The sequence below is a fragment of the Chiloscyllium punctatum genome, chromosome 2 (genome assembly GCF_047496795.1).
Source record: "Chiloscyllium punctatum isolate Juve2018m chromosome 2, sChiPun1.3, whole genome shotgun sequence".
Classification (NCBI taxonomy): domain Eukaryota; kingdom Metazoa; phylum Chordata; class Chondrichthyes; order Orectolobiformes; family Hemiscylliidae; genus Chiloscyllium; species Chiloscyllium punctatum.
In genome coordinates, this window is record NC_092740.1 from 16091559 (window position 1) to 16116133 (window position 24575).

Genomic DNA, 24575 nt, shown 5'->3' on the forward strand with positions numbered 1-24575 from the left:
TAGTCTTTTGAAGGGACATCTCTCTGTTAATGTTGATCTCTCTCTGCACCTTCTCTGGCTATAATATTGTATTCTGCACTCTGTTCTGCTCCCTGATGCATTTTGTACAATAAGGTCTGCCTGTATAACATGCAAAATAACACTTTTCACTGTATCTTGGTACATGTGACAACAATAAATCAATCAATCAGAAATCTAGACTGATACTTCCATGTGCTGCACAGTTGAAGGTGCCTCTTTCCAGAATAACATGGGAGTTGTAGATGAGAATGTGGAGTTGAGGCCACAACCAGCTCAGCTGTAATGTTGCTGAATGGTGGAACACACTAATGGGGCTGAATGGCCTGCATAAGCTACTAGTTGTATGAGTCATAGATTCACACGGCACAGAAACAGACCCTTCGGTCCAACTCATCTGCGCTGACCAGGCATCCCAATCTGACCAAGTCCCATTTGCCAGCATTTTGCCCACCTCCCTCCAAACTCTTTCTATTCATCCAATGCCTTTGAATATTGTAATTGTACCAGCCTTCACCACTTTCTCGGCAGTTCATTCCGTACTCACACCACTCACTGCATGAAAAAGTTATCCTTCAGGTCCTTTTTAAATCTTTCCCCTCTCACCTTAAACCTGGGCCTTCTAGTTTTGGACTTCCCTACCCTGGGAAAAAGACCTTGTCTATTCATCCAATCCATGCCCCTCATGATTTTATAAATTTCTATAAGGTCACCCATCAGCCTTCAACATTCCAGTGAGTATCCACTCTAAGCACCATTTGCTAAAAATTCTGATACGAAATTCTCAACACAGTTTAGTGATATTTCTGATATGTTGCAACTTGTTAATAATGAACAAGAGCTATTCATTTCATGTCTTCATAGAAAGCACACATTTGATTAATAAAAGCCAGTACATTGGTATTTAAGCCCTGTATTTGTAATTATCTTAATGTGCCTGTTTTTCTTACTCCTTTAAAGGTTCCATGAATGAAAGGGGAAAAGTTGCTTGGAAGAAGCCTGCTTGCTTTGGACAGAATCCGAACACCCCAACAAGTGTAAACAGGACTGCTCTGGCTGCTGGTGCCAACCACTCCCATGTAACACTTCCTGTAAACAAGATTATTGACATCGATGGAGTGAAATCAGAAAATACTAGGACGGCAACTGAAGAGTCAGATGGGAACCTGAGTTTTGAAGGCTACATTTCTGAACTGAAAGGTTGCCAAGGGAGAATGCGCACTGGAGTTTATCGGATGTCAGAGTTGCCATCACTGATAACAGCGAAGAGTGGCAAGAGTAAGACGTCAGAGATACAACATAAGGCTACTTTTGTCTGAATGTTGGTCATGCATTTTCCTTAAGAAGGGTCACAAAATGTTGGTTTGAAGTAATATTTGGAAAATTGTGATTTAAGGCAGTGATTTATTGCTAAAAATGAAATAATGTGCACAATTTAGTTATCCTCAATCCTGTATCTTCTGCATTAGTTGAGCAACATTGAACAAAAATTCACTAACTTTAAAATCCACAATTTGGAGAGGTAAGGGGCAATGATGTTAAATTAATAGCATCGATTCTAGAATTTTATTCTGGTTGTTGAGAGAAGTGAAGTGTTAGCATTTTTTTCAGTAGCAACCTGTTTACACTAAGCAGTCAGGTTTTTCGATGGGATAACAAGATTACTTCAAGATCACTGAAGTAATCTAGCTAATGCTACTTCTTTTGAATATGTTCTGGTGACATATCCTCACTCAAGGTAACAGCCTAAGTTACATAACTGGAAAGATGAATGCGGCTATAGATATATACATGATAGCTAGGCAGATGGACAGGCAGGAGTTAATTCATTCCCTTGTGTTGTTATCCTCTTCCCCGAAGTTGATTGTCATGGATTTGCACATTGTGTGCTGTTGTTACACATTCCACATGGATCAATTCCATCCACTCCATTATATCTGTCAGCCATTTTCACCGCTGTTCTCACCTCCTATGTTTCTGTCAACCTTTCCTTCCAATGGCCCTAATAAGGGGAGAAGGTGGTGGCATGAGGGTAATATCACAAAACATGTATTGCTGTAATGTTTATGGGCACGGTGGCTCAGTGGTTAACACTGCTGCATCATAGTACCAGAGACCCGGGTTCGATTTCAGCCTCAGGCAACTGTATGTGTGGAAAAAAAGAAAATAAAAATAGAAAAATACAGTGCAGTACAGGCCCTTTGGCCCTCGATGTTGCGCCGATCCTAGCCCACTATCCTCCATATGCCTATCCAATGCCCATTTAAATGCCCATAAAGAGGGAGAGTCCACCACTGCTACTGGCAGGGCATTCCATGAACTCACGACTCGCTGAGTAAAGAATCTATCCCTAACATCTGTCCTATACCTACCACCCCTTAATTTAAAGCTATGCCCCCTCGTAATAGCTGACTCCATATGTGGAAAATGGTTCTCATGGTCAACCCTATCTAAACCCCTAATCATCTTGTACACCTCTATAAAGTCACCCCTAAATCTTCTTTTCTCCAATGAAAACAGCCCCAAGTGCCTCAGCCTTTCCTCATACGATCTTCCTACCATACCAGGCAACATCCTGGTAAACCTCCTCTGCACCCGTTCCAGTGCCTCCACATTCTTCCGATAGTATGGCGACCAAATCTGCACACAATACTCCAGATGCAGCCGCACCAGAGTCTTATACAACTGCAACATGACCTCAGGACACCGGAACTCAATTCCTCTACCAATAAAAGCCAGTACGCCATATGCCTTCTTCACCGCACTATTTATCTGGGTGGCAACTTTCAGAGATCTGTGTACATGGACACCAAGATCCCTCTGCTCATCCACACTACCAAGTATCCGACCATTAGCCCAGTACCCCATCTTTTTGTTACTCTTACCAAAGTGAATCACCTCACACTTACCCACATTGAACTCCATTTGCCACCTTTCTGCCCAGCTCTGCAGCTTATCTATATCCCTCTGTAACCTGACACATCCTTCCTCACTGTCAACAACTCCACCGACTTTCGTATCATCCGCAAACTTGCTCACCCAACCTTCTAGCCCCTCCTCCAGGTCATTTATAAAAATGACAAACAGCAATGGTCCCAAAACAGATCCTTGCAGAACACCGCTAGTAACTGCACTCCAAGATGAACCTTTACCATCAACTACTACCCTCTGTCTTCTTCCAGCCAGCCAATTCCTAATCCAAACCTCCAACTCACCCTCAATGCCATACCTCCGTATTTTTTGCAGTAGCCTACCTCCAATTCTAACACCTGGCCTGGTTCATTACCCAGAACCAAATCCAGTATGGCCTCACCTCTTGTTGGCCTGTCTACATATTGTGTCAGGAAACCCTCCTGCACACATTGGACAAACACCGACCCATCTAACGAACTTGAGCTATAGCTTTCCCAGTCAATATCAGGAAAGTTAAAGTCCCCCATAACAACCACCCTATTACTTTCACTCTTCTCATGAATCATCCTCGCAATCCTTTCTTCTACGTCTCTCGGACTATTAGGAGGCCTGTAGAAAACTCCTAACAGGGTGACCTCACCTTTCCTATTCCTAACCTCAGCCCAAACTACCTCAAATGGCTCTCTATCACGTGGCACGGGTAACAAACCAGAGACAACCACTCTGTTTGTTCTAACTCTGAGCTTCCAACCTAACTCCCTTAAAGCCTGCCTAACATCCTCAGCCCTCCTCCTACCTATGTCGTTGGTGCCAATGTGGACCACGACTTTGGGCTGCTCCCCCTCCTCCTTAAGGACCGGAAAACACAATCAGAGATGTCACGTACCCTTGCACCTGGGAGGCAACATACCAAACGTGAGTCTCTCTCGCCCCCACAAAACCGCCTATCTGTGCCCCGAACTATCGAGTCCCCAATAACTATTGCTCTGCGCTTCTCCACCCTTCCCTTCTGAGCAATGGGGACAGGCTCCATGCCAGAGGCCTGAACCCCATTGCTTACCCCTGGTAAGTCGTCCCCCCCACAAGTATCCAAAATGGTATACTTGTTCTTGAGGGGAACGGCCGCAGAGGGTCCCTGTGTGGGTTCTCCCTGTGTCTGTGTGGGTGTTCTGGTTTCCTCCCACAGTCCAGAGATGTGCAGGGTAGGTGAATTAGCAATGCTAAATTACCCATAGTGTTCAGGGATGTGTAGACTAGGTGCATTAGTCAGGGGAAATATTGAATAATAGGGTAGAGGAGTGCATCTGAGTAGGATACTCTTTGGAGGGTCAGTGTGGACTCTTTGGGCCAAATGGCCTGTTTCCACACTGCAGGAAGTCTATGATGATTCATTATGGTCATTAAAAAAATGGCAGAGAGATTACAACAATGGGCTGTCCGCCAGCTAGAGTGATGGTGACAACACCACATAGCCATTTCTATAAGCCCCTCTAGGATTCGATCCTGATCATTGGGTGACTAGTTTCCACTTAAGAGTCCCCTCCTGACACTGCTGGTTAAACTAGTGGTTAGTGAGGTGAGGGGACTGCTGGCTACATGGGTAGCACAACCAGCAAACTCAGGCCAGTGCCACTATTGGACTTGTGTATCCAACATTGTACAAAAACACTCAGTGTCCAATCAAAGTACCCAACATTGGGAAAGGGAGGGTGAGAGTGAGGTACACTGAGAGTCCATACCTTGCATTGCTGTTGACCCCCAATCCCTGGCAATTCCTCCTATAACATGGAGTCCAGCCACAATAATGGGCCTCAGATAGTGTCCTACTGGCAGCTCTTGTTGGATGGGTCTTCCATCACCAGCATCATTGTTCCTGGAAAGGCCCATTGTTGTCCAGTTAAATGCCTATGCAGCAATTAATTTGGCAGACCTTTCCAAAGAAGTGACTCAGGGTTGCCGCAAGCTTTCCCTCCAGGGGTGAGACCTCTGTATTTTTAATTAAGTGTAGAAGCATAAAAAATAGGAGGACATGTCGGTCATTTGACACTTTCGAGCCTGCTCTGTCATTTAGTATGGCCAAAGCCAACCATCCATTTCAGTGCCCTGTTCCCACTCTCTCCCTGTCCCCTTTAATCCCTTTAGATCAAAAGAACTACATCTAACTCCTCCTGGAAACATTCACTATTTTAGAATCATAGAATCCCTCCAGTGCAGAAAGAGGTCATGCACCCAACCTCCGAAGAGCATCCCACCTTGGTAGTCCACCTAATCTGCACATCGCTAGACTATACTGGGGCAATTTAGCATGGCCAATTCCCATAACCCTCAACGCTGAAACATTTTCTGTGGCTCACCACTCATTAGGTGAATAAATTTCTCCTCATCTTAGGCCTGAATGATTTATCCCTATAACCTTGAGTCATAGTTCTGGACTCCCTGATCATTAGGAACATCCTTCCTGTGTTTACCCTGTCTTAATCCTAAGAACTTTATAAGCTTTTGTGAAAAAATGCAGCCAAGGAAGTCTGGTAGCAGCTGTTAAGATTTTTGACTACATCAGAGTCTATTTGATGCTGCTGGCGTGGGCTGGCTGTTCTGAGCTCAGCAAGTGCTGACCAATCACTGTCAGTACTGAAGTAGTCCTGTGGATGAGGAGGGTCACCCCAGAACTGTAAAGAAGAGGTAGGTTGACAGGACCAATCAGAGGAGGTCTCAGCGATGGAGTTAAGAGTAGAGGACATGAGGAGTTGATGTAAAGGGTAGGGGAACATCTTCCTTGCTGCTGGCATAAGGGACAAGTCCTGGCCCGTCCTCAGGAATGCCTGTAGGGAGGGTGACCATTTGCCTACATAGCATGTTTCCCACCTTCTGCTGTTTGAATATTAGCTGTGGTGTGATGTGTTCCTCCTGAGGGAACATTAATTGCTGCCTGTAAGTTCATTCCTATCAAGTTCCTCAGTGACAATAGCAGTACACACACTGACCCATGGGCAGTGCTTTTCATTTGTGACTTTGTTTCTTCATTTTTTCATGGGATATGAGCACTATGATCTTTATGCTATAGTCTGCCTGTACTGCATGCAAAACAGAACTTTTCACTATATTTAGGCACGTGACAACACAAAATCAAATCATATCAAATTAAACCAACCTTATTGCCCGTCCTTATTTGCCCTTGTACTGAATGGCCATTTCAGAAGGCAGTTAAGAGCAAATCACATTGCTGGTATTCCAGAAGGCACAGACTCAAAGGGCATTAGTGACCCAGATGGATTTCTATGACAATCGAAGATAGTTTCATGGTCATGATTAGTGACATTAATTTTCAATTCTGGGTTTATTCATTCAAGCTAAACTCTACTAGCTGTCATAATGGAATTTGAACTTATGTCCCGAGAGAAATAACTTCAACCTCTGGATAACTACTATCTCCTCTACATCACCATCTTGCCCTGGATGGTTGGGTAGTTTTTTTTTAACAGGTTCCCTGTACCCAGTTTCTTAATATGTTGAGAAAAAGCCATTTATACCCACCTTTTGTGATAACTTCCAACAGCTTAGAATACTTTGAACATCTGCATCTCTGCTCTTATGCTGAAGTTATTTCTAATTAATTTATGATTTATGGTTTTATGATCCTATCTTATTTTAAAGTATGACTCAAGATTTTCATGGTGGGATGGGGTGGTGGTGAAAGGAGGAGAAAGTGAGGACTGTAGGTGCTGAAGAGTCAGAGTCAAAAAGTGTGGCGCTGGAAAAGCACAGCATGAAGGGCTTATGCCCGAATCGTTGACTCTTCTGCTTCTTGGATGCTGCCTGACCTGCTGTGCTTTTCCAGCACCACATTTTTTCACACTGGTGATGACAGAGTCAGAGGATAAATGATAAAATAAATTCTTTCAGCAGCGAGTTGTCTTGATTTGGAATGCGTTACTTGAAAGGGTGGTGTAAGCACACTCAACAGTAACTTTCAAAAAGAAATTAAGGAAATCCTTTAAGGGGAAATGTTTTTCAGGACTATCAAGAAAGAGCAGCGGAATGGAACTAATGGATAGTTCCCTCAAAGGGGGACATTGGCTGCTTTTGCTGTATGTTGTTATATCAGTTATATTTGTGTACTTCAGCAGGTTCTCTGTAAGTAGCCTTTTTTTGTCTGTTCACTGGTAATGAGCTATATGCCTTGAATTTTTGTGGAGGCCCGACCGGCCAGTGTAACTTTGATGAAGGATTGACAGCAGCCTTATGTTCGACTGGCATATCAACTGAATTTACACGGATTGAGGGAGGGAATTTCCTCAAGGAAATTTGTTGTCATGAGCCTTTAAAACTCATCTGCTATTTGAAGGTAGATTAATGATGTGAATAATTTCATCACTGTTTTTTTGGACCTTGTTGCAAGCAAATGGTGCCGACATTTGCTATAAAATGACAGGGACTGTTCTTCAAAGTACTTAATTGGCTGGGATATTCTTCTGGATACCTTGAGAATATATGGGTTAGATGTAAATTCTGTTTCACTTTTTCTTTCCCAAGTTTTTTGTCAGGCGCCACAGATATAAAAAAAAGCTTAAAGCAGAAAGAATGTCAGGCATTTATTTCATTTGAGTTCTTTCTGATCTCTCAGTAGTTGCGAACCTTTAATGAGCTTCCGAAATTTCAAGACACATACAGTTATGCCCAGGTTCTCATGGAAAGTATTTGATCAGTCACTTCAAAGGGGTAGGCTAGTTCCAGCAGCTAGGCTGTGTTCCAGATCTTAAAAAATGCAAGAAAAACATACTGTGAATATAATGGTGGTGGAAACACTATGACATTAAAAGAGCTATTCAGCAAGGTGTATAGCCCTTTTACTATGTTTTATTTAATATAGTTATTATAAACATTGAGATGAGCTTCCGTCTCATAAATAACCCAAAGATTAACATTCACATTTTCAACTCAAATGAAGGGAAATCCACTCTGTACTTTATATGTTGTCTTTTTTAATAATCTTCAAGGAGCCTCTTACAGTGCAATACACAGAATGATGGTGTAAATTATTGATCTCTATTTTTGTTGAATCCTGGAAAATATTTGTAGATTGAGACAAAATGCTGTTCAAGAAAACAAGTGCAAAAAGATCCACATGTGTTTGTAATGATTTTAATGGTCATGATAATTATGTTACTAATTCATAGAAAGTCTGCTGGAAAAATGTGTTTGACTTAGAGTTGCTGAAATACTATAATGTAGCGCTACCACTTATATATACATGTGTAATATGTAAACAGTAAATGGTCAGTAACATAGGCATCATCAGAACACCTGGTACAAACCTTTCATGGCTTTTTGGGAAGACCCCTTAGCTACATTTTAGGCTTTTCTGGAAACTAATTTGTCCCACCCTCATGGCCCGCCAACCCCAAGAAATTGCCAACCAGTGGGAGATGCAGCAATTCTTCAGTCTCTCAGCAGCACTACCTGTAGATCTGGCCATTGCCTGAAAATACACCCAGCTGACAGGATGCAGTGGTAGGATGCTGCCTTTCGCAGCCAGAAGAGTTAGATCCTCCTGTGTCAATCAGGCAGATTCCAGCAAGGGCTGGTCAGGGCAGGACAGGGTCTGTTTTTTGTTTATTTATTAATGGGTTGTGGGTGTCACTGGCTACGTCAACATTTATTGCCCATCCCAAATTGTCCAAAGAGGAGTTAAGAATCAACCACGTTGCTGAGGGTATGGAGTCACATGTAGGCCAGACCAAGTAAGGATGGTAGATACCTTCCATAAAAGGCGTCAGTGAACCAGATTTTTTAAAATAATAATCAGAAATGTTTACATGCTGCCATTAGGCCAGCTCATTATTTCAGATTTTATTGAATTCAAGTGTCAACATATGCCATGGAGGGATTTGAACCCATGTCCTCAGAACATTCCCATGGAGATCTTGATTAGTACCCCAGTGACATTACCACTACATCTCTGCCTCCTCTTTGCTGCAGGTTGTGTTCATAGTCAGGGAAAATGCTGGATAATGGGCACACCACCCTCACCCTTCTTTCCTTACCATTCTACTGGGTTACACCCACTTTCACGAAACCCAAGAAGTTCATGCAGGGGAGGGACGGTGAATTCCAGACCAATATTTGGGTGATGCTTCAGCTGTAGAATTGTTTGAAATCCATAAATGACTTACAATGTTGGCAGTTTTGATCCTTCTACAACTATCTGTAGAAAATCTAATCTAAAAATCTAAAAAAAAACTAGTGTCAGTGGATATTCCAACTGTTACATTGCTTGGTGGAGTGGAACTAGATGTGCCCAATGGCATGCTCCCATGCCTTGAAATAATCTACTGGATTTCAGATTCAAACAATTCTGAATCCGGCTTCATTATAAACTTAAACTTTGTGGTTTAGGGCCAGTTGCTTAGTTTGTAGCTGAGAGCTGTCACTATACTTATTGCATAATGTTTGGCCCTAATAATGGTGTGATATGTCACCCCTCACTAATCCAGTCAGGGAGACTTTATTATTTTTTAACTCTCACCACTCTGTTTCTTGGCAGCACACTTACCACTGAGGAAGGCGAGAATGTGATGAAACATTTCAGCTGATTGTTGAAAAACAAGACATTTTGCTGAAACTTTTCATCTTGTACTCATCAGGACAAATGCAAGAATGTCAAATTTCACACAATCGCAACAATTGTACTGTGGGAGAAAAGGGTTGGTTGAGGTGATTCCAAGTTCCCAACTAATTCTAAAAAGGTGCAAGCTTGAGTAGATTGCTTTTGTTTTGAAGAGAACAAGACCCTGTATATGGCTGTATGTTCCTTGTATGAAACATAAATGCAAACATTATGATAATCTCAAATTGGTTGTTAACATAGCTATTAGTGCACTCATGATTATTTAGCAAGTGCAGTCTTATTTACACTTACCAGGAGATGGACAGCTAGGGCTGATTTGCCAAGCAAAGTGTTCTGTTTTCTCTGTGGTATAAATTGTTGTGATTGTTTGAAATATGGCATTTTTGCATTTGCCCTGATGAGTGCCAAATGAAAAGCATGTCTCTCCATCTTGTGACATTCAAGTTCTGTAGTTCCAAGAGACTGAGTCTTGCTGAGTAAGAAGCCAAACCCATCCCCTACTTCCATTGACAGGTTTATGCCTGTTAACTCCACTCATAAGAGAAAAGTGGCTCGAAATTATTAACAGTATTCTTGGAAGACAGTGGAGATACATGACTCAAGTATTAGATTATGGAGTCTGCCACAGAAGGAACTAAATTCCAAACCACCGTTGCAAGCTTTCTATCTTGGGAGTCTGTGTGGAGGCAGAATCATTGCACATAGGCTTTGAGAAACATTCTTATTTTGTGCTTTAGCTTAATTTGCATCATCTAGGTAGAAATGGGACAGGCAAAAATGTTTTATTCTGCACAAGATGGATTTGGTCACTTTTTGCTGACACTTTATGTGAACATTTTAGATATTGATTAAATCCTGCCAACTACTTCGAAACTGAACTACTGAACCCTCAGCTGCTTCATCATTTTAACTCATGTCACGACACGTGGTGTATTAGACTGTGAACCACAATAGCTTCCTTTCTGTGATACCATTATAAGATGAATTGTTCAGTAGCAAAAAACAAGATTTAAGGAGTGTTTCCTCCTTACTGAATAGCTTAACAGGACTCTACTTGTATGAAGTTTCACCTCCTTATTGTTTTCCATGATGTTTTGTTTTGTATTAAATTTAACTTAGCTGAATGACCTGCTTCTCTTTGTTTATGAGCCCCTTGGAACAGTAATATTTTTCATGTCTTGGATTCCAAAACATACAAGGTTACACAACAGTATAGGTATTGTTGTGCCTGCCACACAGTGTGTTTAAATTCTTATATTCAGCCAAAGAACTGTGAATTGACTTTTAATAATGATACACGGTAATACTCATTTATTTGACACAATTAATATTAGAACAATAAAATATAAACTAATGATAAACACTGCAAACTATCTTATGCTTTAACTTAACTTTGTGTGATTGTGTATCACCACACTAGAATTTGGCCAGGCTCCACTTGGTCTTTTCCTGAGGGTCCTTCAGCCATCAGAAATCCAAGCCACCCGATATCTGGAGGAAGAATGCCTCATCTTCCGCCTTGGGACTCTCCAACCACACACCATCAACATCAACATCAACTACACCAGTTTCCTCATCTCCCATCCCCCTACTTCATCCCAGATCCAACCCTCCAACTCGGCACTGCCCTCTTTACCTGTCCATCTTCCTTCCCACCTATCCGCTCCACCCTTCCCTCCAACCTATCACCATCATTCTCACCTGCATCTACCCATCACCTTCCCAGCCTCCTCACCCTATCACCACCCTCCTATTTATCTCTCAGCTCCCTTTCCCCCCACAATTCCTGATGAAGGGCTTATGCCTGAAATGTTGATTCTCATTCCCCCAGGCGGTAAGGCAAGTGTGAATGACCTTACCCAGCAACCAAATGTCAAACCATGCAGAGACAGAGGACATTCTTCTTCAAGCTAAAGGAAAATGAACAAGATATATGCTTATTAAGCAGGTGGATTTTTTCTCAAAAATCACTAACAGGTAGATACTTTACAATACTGCAAACAGCTGAGTGGCCTGGAAGCATGGAGCAGAGTGGCTGAGAGCCGGAGTGGAGCAGGCCGGAGGCATGGAGCAGAGGGAGGGTGGTTGTTGGACCGGGGACTGGTGCAGGTGGTCAGCAGCTTGCGAGGCTGGTCAGACCACGTGTGGAAGCCCCTGTGCTGACCTACTGCAATGTAATGTTTAGTTGTCATCTGTTTATCTGACTAACGTTTATCTTATTTTTAACCTATGCTATGAATCACGATAAGGTAGTGAAACTGCTTTTCTATTTATTCCTCTTTTTGTAACAAAGATTTGTACCTAAATTGGCACCGTGTGAGGCATCATTGTACACTTTTCACTATACTCCTGCGCTTAATTCTAATTCTTCAGGCCAGAGAGTGAGTTAGAAATCCAAACACTTGGAAACCGACAAAGATCAGCAACAGTGGGTATGCAGAATAAATGCAATTATGAGGGATTTTGACGAAGAGTAGTTGATCATTGACACTGTATCACAAATATGAGGCAAAATAAGCTGTAAAGAAATGAATTCTTTAAACAGAGATGGGCAATCTGGAAGAACATACACCAATAATCTTCAAAAAGCAAATTAATGAATATTTGAAAAACACTTACAGGTCTGTGGGAAAGGAGTGGAACTAACTGGAAAGCTCTTTTCAAGGGTCTAGAAGTGTCACAATGGGCTGAGTGTCCTCCTCCTTAGCTGAGTGATTTCAGGGTGCAGTTCCAGCAGAGCAGAAATCAGAAGTGAGAACCCCTCCCTAAACTAAGTGCACTGGAGTCCATTGTCCTTCGACTCTCAAGCACTCGTTTTGTTTTCAAGAATTCGCACGCATTGTTTCAAAGGAAGTTGGCAGGACGTGCACACGGGGATGCTTCTTCCTATCTGTCTGGCCATGCTATGTGTGATTATCCTGGCTCCCAATGTGTGAATTCATACTGCAGATTTCCGCTAGTTAGAACATACTGGAAAATGTTCACCTCATTTCTTGTCATAAACTCAGAAAGCTGACCTCCGGTTGACGTACCATGAATGACTGGATGCCATTAATCACATTGCAATCCTTCTTGTTTGCTCGCTTCACGCTGTTGTTTTGCCAATTTCTTTTTCCCTCCAACTGTTCTGATATTTTCTAATCAACCTGTCCTGAGAATTTTGCTTCTGGGTAAAACGTCACGTAAATCGCTCAACAACAATTGTTAAACATTTGAACAGTTGCTTACTGGAAATGACTTGAGAAAAGGATTTCAGAGCCACGGTTCTGGTTAACCAGTGAGGTCTGTTATATCAAAGTTTCAATCTGCACTGGGAGCTGTGCCTTGTAACATTTTACCATGTGAAGATACCTGATATCCAAAACAAAAGCAACAATTTATATTTCTACAGTGTCTACTACAGTGAAGTCCCCAAAGCTGGAGAGAAGGTTTTGATTTTGAGAAGGATCCTGAGGAATGAGAGTTGGAAAGTTAAAGACGTTTCTGTAGGAAGTTCTGGAATTTGCAGCTGAAACATCAAATTGCTGCTTTGTCCTGGATGGGTGCAGCTCCAACAATATTCAAGATCCTTGACACCATCCAGGATAATGTAGCCCACTTGATTGCTGCCCCTAACCACAAATACCCACTCCGTCCACCATTTAAGTTCAGTAGCAGCAGTAGACTATCTACAATGTGCACTTCAGTAACTCACAAGTTTTAAGAAGATTTATAGCTCAGGTTGATGTTCTGGATGTAGATTTGCTCACTGAGCTGGAAGGTTCACCTTCAGACATTTCATCACCATACTAGGTTACAACGTCAGTGCACCTCTGGATGAAGCACTGGTAGCATGGCCTGCTTTCTGTTTATATGTTTGGGTTTCATTGGGCTTGTGATGCTATTTCCTGGGTTTGTGGGCTACCATGATGCCAAAAGGTCTGAGTAGTCTGGCATTCATTTTCGGGATGTCTTTGATGTAGGGGAGAGCAGCTAATTTCAACAAGCCACCACACATGCAGCACAGAGGAACCACACATGCAGAGGAAAATTACCTATACAGTGTATTCAAAAGAACGGGTACCCAATGATCACAATCCAACGATTTCTCAGCAACAAACCCCAACAAGCAGACAAAACACACCCAGAAACTCTAGCCACTCTCCCCTACATCAAAGACATCTTGGAAGTGACTGCCAGACTACTCAGACCTCTTGGCATCATGGTGGCATGCAAACCCACCAACACACTAAAACAGCAGCTAATGAACTTGAAAGACCCTATACAGACAAGCAAAATACCTTGCAAGAACTGTAACAAACACTACATTGGACAAACAGGCAGAAAACTAGCCACCAGGATAAATGAACATCAACTAGCCACAAAAAGACATGACCCACTCTCACTAGTATCCTTACATACAGATAAGGAAGGACATCACTTCGGCTGGGACAACACATCCATCCTTGGACGAGCCAAACAAAGAGACGCACAAAAATTCCTAGAAACATGGCATTCCAACTAGAACTCAATCAACAAACATATTGACTTGGACTCCATTTACCACCCCTCTGAGAAAAAGAACAGGAAATGATGTCACTGCAGGAAATGACATCATAAGCCCAAGGAAACCTAAACACGTAATAGAAATCAGGCTATGCCATCAGTGCTTCATCTGGAGGTGCACTGATGATGTTACCTAGTATGGTGACAAAACTTCAGAAAATTAACCTTCTAAATCAGCGAGCAAACCTATAACCAAGACCTCTACATTTAGAAGACAAGAGCAGCAGATACATGGGAACACCACCCCCCTGCAAGCTCCAAGCCACTCACCATCCTGCCTTGGAAATATATTGCTGTTCCCTCAGTCTCACTGTGTCAAAATCCTGCAGTTCCCTCCCTAAAGGCATTGTGAATGTAGCTACACCAAACAGACTGCAGCAGTTGAGGGGAGCAGTTCATCATCACCTTCTCAGGGGCGGCTAGTGGTTTGTCAATAAATGCTGGCGCAGTGAATGAATAATAAAAAAAAAATGCTTTACCGGCACCTCATCCACCACCTTCAACATTCATTCCCTTCACCACTGTGGTAGTGGTGTGCACCATTTACAGGATGACCTACAGTAGCTCACTGAGGCTCCTCCATCAGCATGTTCCAAACCTGGAACTCTACTACCTAGAGGCAGCATGGTCACTTAGTGGTTAGCACTGCTGCCTCACAGTACCAGGGACCTGGGTTTGATTCCAGCCTTGCATGACGATCTATGTCGAGTTTGCACATTCTCTCTGTATCTGTGTGGATTCCCTTTGGGTGCAGTGGTATCTTCCCACAGTCCAAAGATGTGCAGGTGAGGTGTATTGGCCATGGGAAATGTGGGTGGGATGCTCTTTGGAGGCTTGGTGTGGACTTGACAGACCGAAAGGGAGTCTTTGACCTTCTATCCCAAGATGATAATCTTTAATTTTAGACTCTCCAGCAGGTAAAACAGCCTTTCAGCATCCACACTGTCAGTCAGCAGTGCTTCAAAATAGTAACTTTCATTCCTCCACTCGGTTAGTATATTAATAGTAATTTGGCAGGGTTATGGGGTAAAGGACAATAGGACATGATGCACAAATATCAAAGTAAAGCATAGTCAGTCTATCTGGCAGGCAGAGTGAATACAGTGAAAATACAAGAGAGTTTTGAAGGGGTGGACAGTGTTTATTTTATTAGAAGGAGTCTGGTGAGTGAGCAGATTAGCTGAGGGTGTTGATTAATACATCAAATTTGACATCATTGCTATCACTGAGACATGGTTAAGGGAGGAACAGGACTGACAACTTAATATTCCAGGGTATAGAATCATCAGGCAAGATACGAAAGGTTGTAAAGATGGGAGGTGATGGTCAAGTGGGGTTGTCGCTAGACTAGTAATCCAGGAGAAGGGCTCATGCCCGAACCGTCGATTCTCCTGCTCCTTGGATGCTGCCTGACCTGCTGTGCTTTTCCAGCAACACATTTTCAGCTCTGATCTCCAGCATCTGCAGTCCTCGCTTTCTCCTAGTAATCTAGGAGACCCAGGTAATGTTCTTGGCACAAGGTTTTAATCCTGCCACGGCAGATTTGGTGGTAGAATTTAAGTTCAATTAAAAAATCTGGAATTCAGAATCTACTGATGATCATGAAACTGTTTTTGATTACAGTAAAAACCCATCTGGTTCACTAATATCCTTGAGGGAAGGAAACTCCTGTCCTCACCTGGTCTATCCTTCATGTGACTCCAGACTCACTGCAATGTGGTTGTCTCTTAACTTCCCTCTTAAATGGTCTAGCAAGCCACTCAGTTGTGACAATCAGAGAAAGTCTCATTAAAGAAATGAAACTGGATGAACAAACTGGCATTGATCTCAGCACCAGAAACAACAACAGCAGAAACAATCCTATTGACCCTGCAAAGGTCTCCTCACTAACATCTGGGGCCCAGTGCCAAAATTGGGACAGCTGTCTCATAAACTAGTCAAGCAACATCCTGACATTGCTGAAAATGTGTTGCTGGACAAGCGCAGCAGGTCAGGCAGCATCCAAGGAGCAGGAGAATCGACGTTTCGGGCATGAGCCCTTCTTCAGGAAAGTAGAATCCTCTTGCAAGGATGCCTTCCTTGAAGAAGCTGTCTTCTTCCCTCTACAATAAACTCCAGCATCTGCAGTCCTCACTTTCTCCTCGAAGATTTTAACATCCTGACATTGTCATACTCACAGAATCATACCTTACAATGTCCCAGACACCACCATTACAATCCTGGTATAGGCCCCATCCCACCAGCACGATGTGGTGCCACAGTGGTGTACAGTCATGTGGGAGTTGTCCCGGGAGTCGTCAACATTGACTCCAGACCCCCTAAAGTCTCATGGCTTCAGGTTAAATCTGGACAAGGAAACCTCCTGCTGGTTACCATGTACTGCCCTCCTTCGGCTGATGAACCAGTACTCCTCTGTGTTGAATATCACTCGTTCACTGAAGGAGCAGCAATGGGCTTACCTACAATAGGATGCAAGAGAAATCATTTTTCACCAAGTGAGTAGAATTATAGAATCCCTACAGGGTGGATGCAGGCCATTCAGCCCATCAAGTCCACACTGACCCTCTGAAAAGCATCTCACCTGGACCTCACTCCCCTATCCCTGTAATCCTGCATTTCTCATGGTTAATTCACCTAGCCTCCACATCCCTGGACACTATGGGCAATTTAGCATCACCAATCTGCCTAATCTGCACATCTTTGTACTGTGGGAGGAAACCGGAGTATCCAGAGGAACCCATGCAGATATGGGGAGAACATGCAACCGCCACACGGACAGTAGACTGAGGGTAGGATTAAGCCTGTTTCCCTGGTGCTGTGAGGCAGCAGTGCTAACCGCTGAGCCACTGTATGAGAGACAAGTGCTCGGACCCAGTTTTTCTGTTATTCATTGGGAAGAGATGTGCAGGTAATGTCCCCAAAAACCTGGACAAATTGGACCCAGAGTCTCTGGGAGAAGCTGGTGGTGTTCCCTTGTTTTGGTAGTTACATGATGTCTTTGTGGAGTCTGCCTTATCTTGCCCTACACCAGTGAGACCTCTGCCTTCATCTCGTCAAGGGTACCCCTCCCTCGTTGTTGGTCTTGGGGTTGGGCTGACTGGACCACTGGACTCACACACGATCAATCTGGTTTGCTCGGTGACATCCAGTAAAATGGACTGTCGGTCGATCTCATCAAAAAATATTCTTCGGTCTGAGGTGGAACCAAAGGGAGTCACCTTTTGGCATTGTCTGCCCAGCTGGATGACTTGAATGGGTGTTGTGTGTTAAGTGTATCGTGCCAAGCTGGGAGACCGTGTAGATGAGAATTTCAGGGAAAGAGGATGCTAACTAAGCTTGCGGATGATACAAAAATTGGCCAGCTGGTTGACAGTAAGGAGGAAGGTGTTGGGTTACAGGAGCAGACCCAGTCTAGCAGTAATGTGCTCCTTGTGCTTCAGCCTTGCACTGACGTCCTTAAGTGAAATGGACCAAGTGATTCTGTGAAGCTGTATGGGGAAGCAACCTCCCACTTCCACTTAAAGGCTCTCTTTACTATCCAGCTCTTTCATCGATGAATCAGAAACCCTTCATAATTCTCATTTTTCTTCTGATTCTTACTTCGTTTATGGATCTTGGTGGCAAGGCTAGGTTTACGTGCTCATCCTCAGTTGCTACTGATATATGACTCGGTTGGCCAAACAGTTCAGTTCAGTGTTCAGAGCACAGTTCACAGTCAAGAACATTTCAGGCAACCACTTGCTGCAGGTCTGGAGTCACATGTAGGCCAGACCAAACAAGGATGGCAGATTTCCTTCCCTGAAGGACAACAGTGAACCATACTTTTAAATTGGGAATCAATAACAGTTTTCTGCTTACCATTACTGAAGCATTTTCCCAATTTTGTTTCTTCACTGAATTTAAGTTCCACAGGTTCTGATGAAGGGTCACTGGAGTTGAAATGTTAACTTTGATTTTCATCCACAGATGCTGCCAGATATGCTGAGCTTTTCCAGCAACTTCTATTTTTGTCTTTAAGTTCCATGCTGGGGTTTGAATCTATATCCTGAGGGGTTTTAGTCCAGGTCTCTGACTTACCAATCCACGGATGTTATTACCATTACACTGTGGTCTCCCCATTCCCTGAGCAGCTATTTTATTGATTTTACTGACTTTTATTTCCTCCTCCGTCAAACCTTTTGGGAAGTTTTCTGACATTGCAGAGCTATCTAAATACGCTGTGTCACTGTTAATGTGTCACCAGACAAATCGCAGGGTTTCCAGAAGCTTCTTCCCTTGTTGATTCAGGTGTTCGTTTTAATGGGATTGTTTTCTCGTTGTTGTTGAAATTCTGATGTTGCTTTCCGTCGGTTTGGTAACTGTTTGGTTAATGATCAATGAAGATATGCGAGACCTGGATACATGATCCCTCTTCCCTAAGGGCTGTGATCACTGCAGGGTCAAAGGAGCAGAATGGTTTTCAAAATGTCACCTGACCCACTCTGTGGTCAGGAAGTGACCTGGCACTATCTCAATACTATCCGAGTGACGGAGTTAAGGTTTGAATGTGCCTAGGACGCCATGTTAGCACAATATTCAATTATTCTATCTTGGTGCTGTCTTGCAGGTGGGCTGACGCAAAAGGTATGTTCATCTTTAGTCTCTTGTTTGAAAAATTGTACATTGATATAACAACCCTTCATAGCTTCTGAATTTTACCCAGGGCTTTACTGTCATGGGTAGCACTGCTGCCTCACAGTGCCAAGGACCTGGGTTTGATTCCACCCTCGGGTGACTGTCTGTGTGGAGTTGTACATTGTTCACGTGTCCATGTGGGTTTCCTCCCACAGTTCAAAGATGTGTAGGTTTGGTGGATTGTCCATGGGAAATATAGGATTACACGGGTAGGGTAGGGGAATGCCCTCCAAAGGATCGATGTGGACTCAATGGACCAAATGGCCTGCTTCCACACTGTCAGGATTCTATGGAAATAACAGCAAAACCCACAAAAGGTGGGGGAGAGTAGCAACAGGCTGTTGAGCTGGATGACCAGCCATGATCATAATGAGTGGTGGAGCAGCCTTCAGAGGGCCGAATGGCCTACCCCAGCGCCTATTCTCTGTTTTTCTAATTGTAAGAAATGACAGGGTGCTGTGTGTATTTCCATTTGCCTGGAACCATGGAGGAGGCTGGCCCAAGAGGGCATTGAATGATTATCTGAATAGAAATGGTGTGCAGGGATTGGGGGAAAAGACAGGAGATTGGCATTAGGTAAGAGAATCGGGTGGTGGGGCACGATGGGCTGAATGGCCTACTTCAGCACCGTAACAATTCAGTGATTGTGTGAAGTGCACATGTGAAGGATAAATAGTAGCTAGGAGAGCTGGAACCTGCCCTTTTTCATAGAATCATCATCGAATCATACCGTACGGAAGATGACATTCACCCCATCGAGTCTGTGCTGTTTGATCTTTGACATTATATCCGAGAGAGTTTCTTTGTGAGGCAAGGTCAGGAAATAACGGATAATGGGAGAGATTGGAAGGTTCCTTTCACTCCGGGGACGGAGTGTGGACAGGGTTATCACACACGGCTACTGAGGCTGGATGAATCACAGAACTATTGCTGCAGTAGGCTGGGGAAGGGTTAGAATAGACAGAGCTGATGTACTGTCAGTTCAAATGATTCAACACAGATTTTACAGTTATTTTGTTTTATTAGACCTATTGAATTTTGCATTTATTGCTTATCTTTGGTTGCCTTGAGAAGACTATATTTCTTCTTCAACTTCAAGTCTACATTTCCTAGATATTTAATGACTGTAAGATCATGAGGAGATGAAGGAGCAGAAGTGGACCATTCAACCCTTCAGGGCTGCTTCACATGGATGTTCTGACAATCCACATCTCCACTTTCCCCATCACCTTTGATTCCCCCTAAGATTAGATTACTTACAGTGTGGAAACAGGCCCTTCGGCCCAACAAGTCCACACCGCCCCGCCGAAGCGTAACCCACCCATACCCCTACCCCTACATCTACATCTACCCCTTACCTAACACTACGGGCAATTTAGCATGACCAATTCACCTGACCTGCACATCTTTTGGACTGTGGGAGGAAACCGGAGCACCCGGAGGAAACCCACGCAGACATGGGGAGAACGTGCAAACTCCACACAGTCAGTCGCCTGAGGCGGGAATTGAACCCGGGTCTCTGGCGCTGTGAGGCAGCAGTGCTAACCACTGTGCCACCGTGCCGCCCACTAATAATCTGCCCATCTCAGCTTTGAAGATACTTAATGACTCAGCCTCCACAATGGGGCAAAAGTGAGGACTGCAGATGCTGGAGATTAGAGTCAAGATTAGAGTAGTTCTGGAAAAGCACAGCAGGTCAGGCAGCATCCGAGGAGCAGGAAATTCAACGTTTTAGACAGGAGCTCTTCATCCTGCCCAAAACGTCGATCTTCCTGCTCCTCGGATGCTGCCTGACCTGCTGTGCTTTTCCAGCACCACTCTAATCTTGATTTAGCCTCCACAACCCTCTGCGGTTAAAAATTCCACAGATTCACTTCCCTCTCAAACAAGAAATTCCTCCCCATCTCTGTCTTAATTGGGTGAACCCTTATTCTGACATGACACCCTCCAGTTCTAGACTCTACCCCAAGTGGAAACAACCTTTCTGCATTGACCCTATCAAGTTCCCTAAGAATCGTATTAGTTTCAATAAGGTCGCTTCTCATTCTTCTAAACTCCAATGAGTACAGGCCCAACCTACTCAAACCCTCCTCATAAGACAGTCCCTTTGTACCCAGTATCAGCCGAGTGAACCTTCTTTGGACATAATTCGATGTCAACTTTTTGGCTGGCAGGCTGGACCTGTTTGGAAGCTTGAGACAGAGGAGGAATTCAGTATTCACCCACAGTTGAACCTCATTGCACTGCTTAAGCAGAAAGCCTTTCTTTAGATAAGGGACTCAAAACTGTACACAGTATTCCAGCTGTGTTCTGATAAGTGCCTTAGACAGATTTAGTAAACCATCTCTACCTTTACACTACATTACCTTTGAAATAAAGGCCTTCCATATGGCATAGGTTTAGGGTAGGAGGGGAAAGGTATAAAAGAGACCTAACGGGCCAATTTTTCACGCAGAGGGTAGTACATGTATGGAATGAGCTGCCAGAGGATGTGGTGGAGGCTAGTACAATTACAACATTTAAAAGGCATTTGGATGGGTATATGAATAGGAAGGGTTTGGAGGGATATGGGCCCGGTGCTGGCAGGTGAGACTAAATTTGGTTGGGCTATCTGGGACGGCATGGACAGGTTGGACCGAAGAGTCTGTTTCCGTGCTGTATATCTCTTTGACTCTGTTACACAACGATTGGGATTTATGGGAATAGTGTAGTGAAATGGCGACCAGACAGAAGGTCAGATGGGAAATCAGAAATGGCAGAAGGGGCTTTGGGGTGTGGCGAGAGGGAGGTGGTTGTGAGTGGCATCACCTTGCTATATTCTGTCCTGCTGCTGCCTTGTAATTTTGATACTAAGCAGCAGCCTGCCAAGTCATTTCAGAGGCATGTAGGAGTCAAACATAATGTTGTGAGGCTGGAAACACAATACGTTGGGGAGACAGGCTGCCTATCTGCAGAACGTTTCAGGGAACACCTCTGGGACACCCGCACTGACCAACTCAACCGCCCTGAGGCTGAACACTTTCGCTCCCCCTCCCACTCTGCCAATGACATGCAGGTCCATGGCCTCCTCCATCGCCAGACCTGGTCACACGACACCTGGAGGAAGAGCGCCTCATCCTCCGCCTAGGAACCCTCCATCCACATGGGATGAATGTAGATTTCTCCAGCTTCCTCATTTCCCCTCCCCCCACCTTATCTCAGTCCCAACCCTCGGATTCAATACCGCCCTCTTGACCTGCAATCTTCTTCCCGACCTCTCCGCCCCCACCCCCTCTCCAGCCTATCACCCTCACCCTCACCTCCTTCCACCTATTGTATTCCCAGCGCCCCTCCCCCAAATTCCCTCCCCCCTACCTTTTATCTCAGCCCGCTTGGCACACCACCCTCATTCCTGAAGAAGGGCTTATGCCCGAAACGTTGATTCTCCTGCTCCTCGGATGCTGCCTGGCCTGCTGTGTTTTTCCAGCACCACATTACTAAACTCTGGTACTCCAGCATCTGCAGTCCTCACTTTCTCCTGGAAACACAATAAGGCCTGCTCAGGTAAGGACTGCGAGTCTATTTCCCTAAAACACACCTATTCAACCAGCTGGGAGTTTACTGCAACCTGACAGCTTTGTGGTTACTTGTACTGGCGCCAATTTTCTATTTCCAGAATTTTCTGAAGCTTAATTCAAATGCTTGTGTTGGGATTTGAACTCACTGTCATCTGCATTCTGAATTCAGGAGCAAGGCAACTGTATCACCATATCTAATATTAGCAAAGTTATTGTTACTTAAGAATTAAACCCTGCCAACTTTGGCTCTGGTATTATTGGTTCATCCAACATGCATTAATGGAACTTGTACCAAAAGGATTGATGGAATGAAGAGCAAAGTTATCTTAAGATGAAACGTCATGGAGACATCCAGCACGGAAACAGACTCTTCAGTACAATCAGTCCATGCCGAAAATAATCCCAAACTAAACTAGTCCCACCTGCCTGCTCCTAGCCCAAATCCTTCCAAATATTTCTTATTCATGTACTTATTCAAATGTCTTTTAAATGTAACTGTACCCACATCCACCATTTCCTCTGGAAGTTTACTCTGCACATGAACCTTTCTCTGTGTAAAAAAAAACTGTTCCCTCATGTCTTTTTTAATCTTTCTTCTCTCACTTTAAAATTATGCTCCCGAGTTTTGAAATTCCCAACCTTAGGGAAATGACATCAATCATTTACCTTATCTACACTCCTCGTTATTTTATAAGTGAAAAAAGTCCAAGCCTATCCAGTCTCTCCATTCCTGACAACGTCTTGGTAAATCTTTTCTGAAACCTCTCCAACTTAATAACATCCTTCCTATAACAAGGACTGGACACAGTACACCAGAAAAGGCCTTAGCAACATCCTGTATGAGGTTCAAGAGAAGATACGGCTATTAAAGATTTAAGAACAGCTTCTTCCCTGTTGTAATCAGACTTATAAACGTACCTCTCATATCTTAGTGTTGATCTCTCTCTGCAAATTATCTGTAGCTGTAATACTGTATTCTGCATTCTGTTCTATTATCCTGATGTACTTATGTAAGGTATGATTTGACTGGATAGCACACAAAACCGAACGTTTCACTGTATCTTGGTACATGACAATAATAAATCAAATCAAATCAAATTGAATAAGCATTGGCTGTCAGCTGTAGGGAAATAACTCAGTGGAAATCAGCCAACCGGCAGGAAAGTTCTTGAGAGCCAGAAACAGAAACTGTGGCAACGTTTGCAATATTCTGGGGTCAGTTAGCTCAGTTGGCTGGACAGCTGGTTTACGTCGAAGAGTGTTGCCAATAGGATGGGCTCCAGTCCTGCAGCAGCTGAGGTTATGATGGAGGATCCTCCTTCTGAACGTCTCCTTTTATCTGAGGCGTGGTGACCCTCAGGTGAAACCTGAGAGAGCAGCCTATAGTCTAGTTAGTCTATGGCGCCTTTACCTTTGCAAAACCATGTCAGGCCATGCAGTATATAAAGTCTAGGATCTGTTGTGTTTTTATGAGCAAAAGAAAATACAGAATAAGAGAATAATCGTTTGGTCTCTCAAACCTGCTGTACCATCCATTAAGATTGTGATTGATCTGTTTATTTTTCAAAACTCCACATACCCATGTAATCTCGATAATCCTTGATCTCCCTGCCCCAACAAAATTCTATCTATCTCCGCCTGAAAAATATTTAATGATCCTGCCTCCACTGACTTCTGAGGCAGAGTCACAAAACCCTCTGACAGAAAAGAGTTCTCCTCGGCTCGGTCCTGAAAGGTGACCCACAGTTCCAGGGTAACCTGCAAGAGCAGCCATCTTTTCCACATCCACCTCACCAAAACCATTCAGGATCTTACACACTTTGATCACATCACCCATCACTGTTCCAGTGAAAACAGGCACAAATCTGTCCCACCTTTCTTCATAAGATGACCCACTTGAAAACCATTTTCAAAACCTGCCCCACCGTTTATAGAAATACATTCTTAGTTTTTTCTGGTCCTTTAGAATTTTAATAGCATCCCTACAGCATGGAAACAGGCCATTCAGCACATCGAGTCCACACCTATCATCCAACCAGCATCTCACTCACCCCCACCCCCGAAATTATAATCCAGCATTTCTCATGGCTAAACCTCCTAATGCACACATTCCCAGACACCATGGGGCAATGTAGTATGGCCAATCCACCTAATCTGCACATCTTTGCATTATGGAAGGAAACCAGAGTACCCGGAGGAAACCCAAACAGACACAGGGAGAATGTGCAAACTTCACACAA

At 43.7% G+C, this 24575-nt stretch overlaps 2 protein-coding genes across 4 annotated transcripts in view; both read left to right on the forward strand.

Moving 5' to 3' along the window:
- Positions 1 to 10683, forward strand: part of rgs12b (regulator of G protein signaling 12b) — a 275051-nt gene extending 264368 nt beyond the window's left edge. For both annotated transcript variants that reach the window (XM_072594296.1, XM_072594306.1), the window contains one exon: positions 979 to 10683. In XM_072594296.1, the coding sequence (XP_072450397.1) occupies positions 979 to 1337 (359 nt within the window). In that variant the 3' untranslated portion in view covers positions 1338 to 10683. The remainder of the gene's footprint in view (positions 1 to 978) is intronic.
- Positions 10684 to 18604: 7921 nt separating this feature from the next.
- LOC140494757 (hepatocyte growth factor activator) overlaps positions 18605 to 24575 on the forward strand; it is an 88759-nt gene continuing 82788 nt past the window's right edge. The window contains exon 1 of one of the 2 annotated variants that reach the window (XM_072594328.1): positions 18605 to 18727. In XM_072594328.1, the coding sequence (XP_072450429.1) occupies positions 18665 to 18727 (63 nt within the window). In that variant the 5' untranslated portion in view covers positions 18605 to 18664. The remainder of the gene's footprint in view (positions 18728 to 24575) is intronic. The other variant, XM_072594337.1, reaches the window with a different exon arrangement.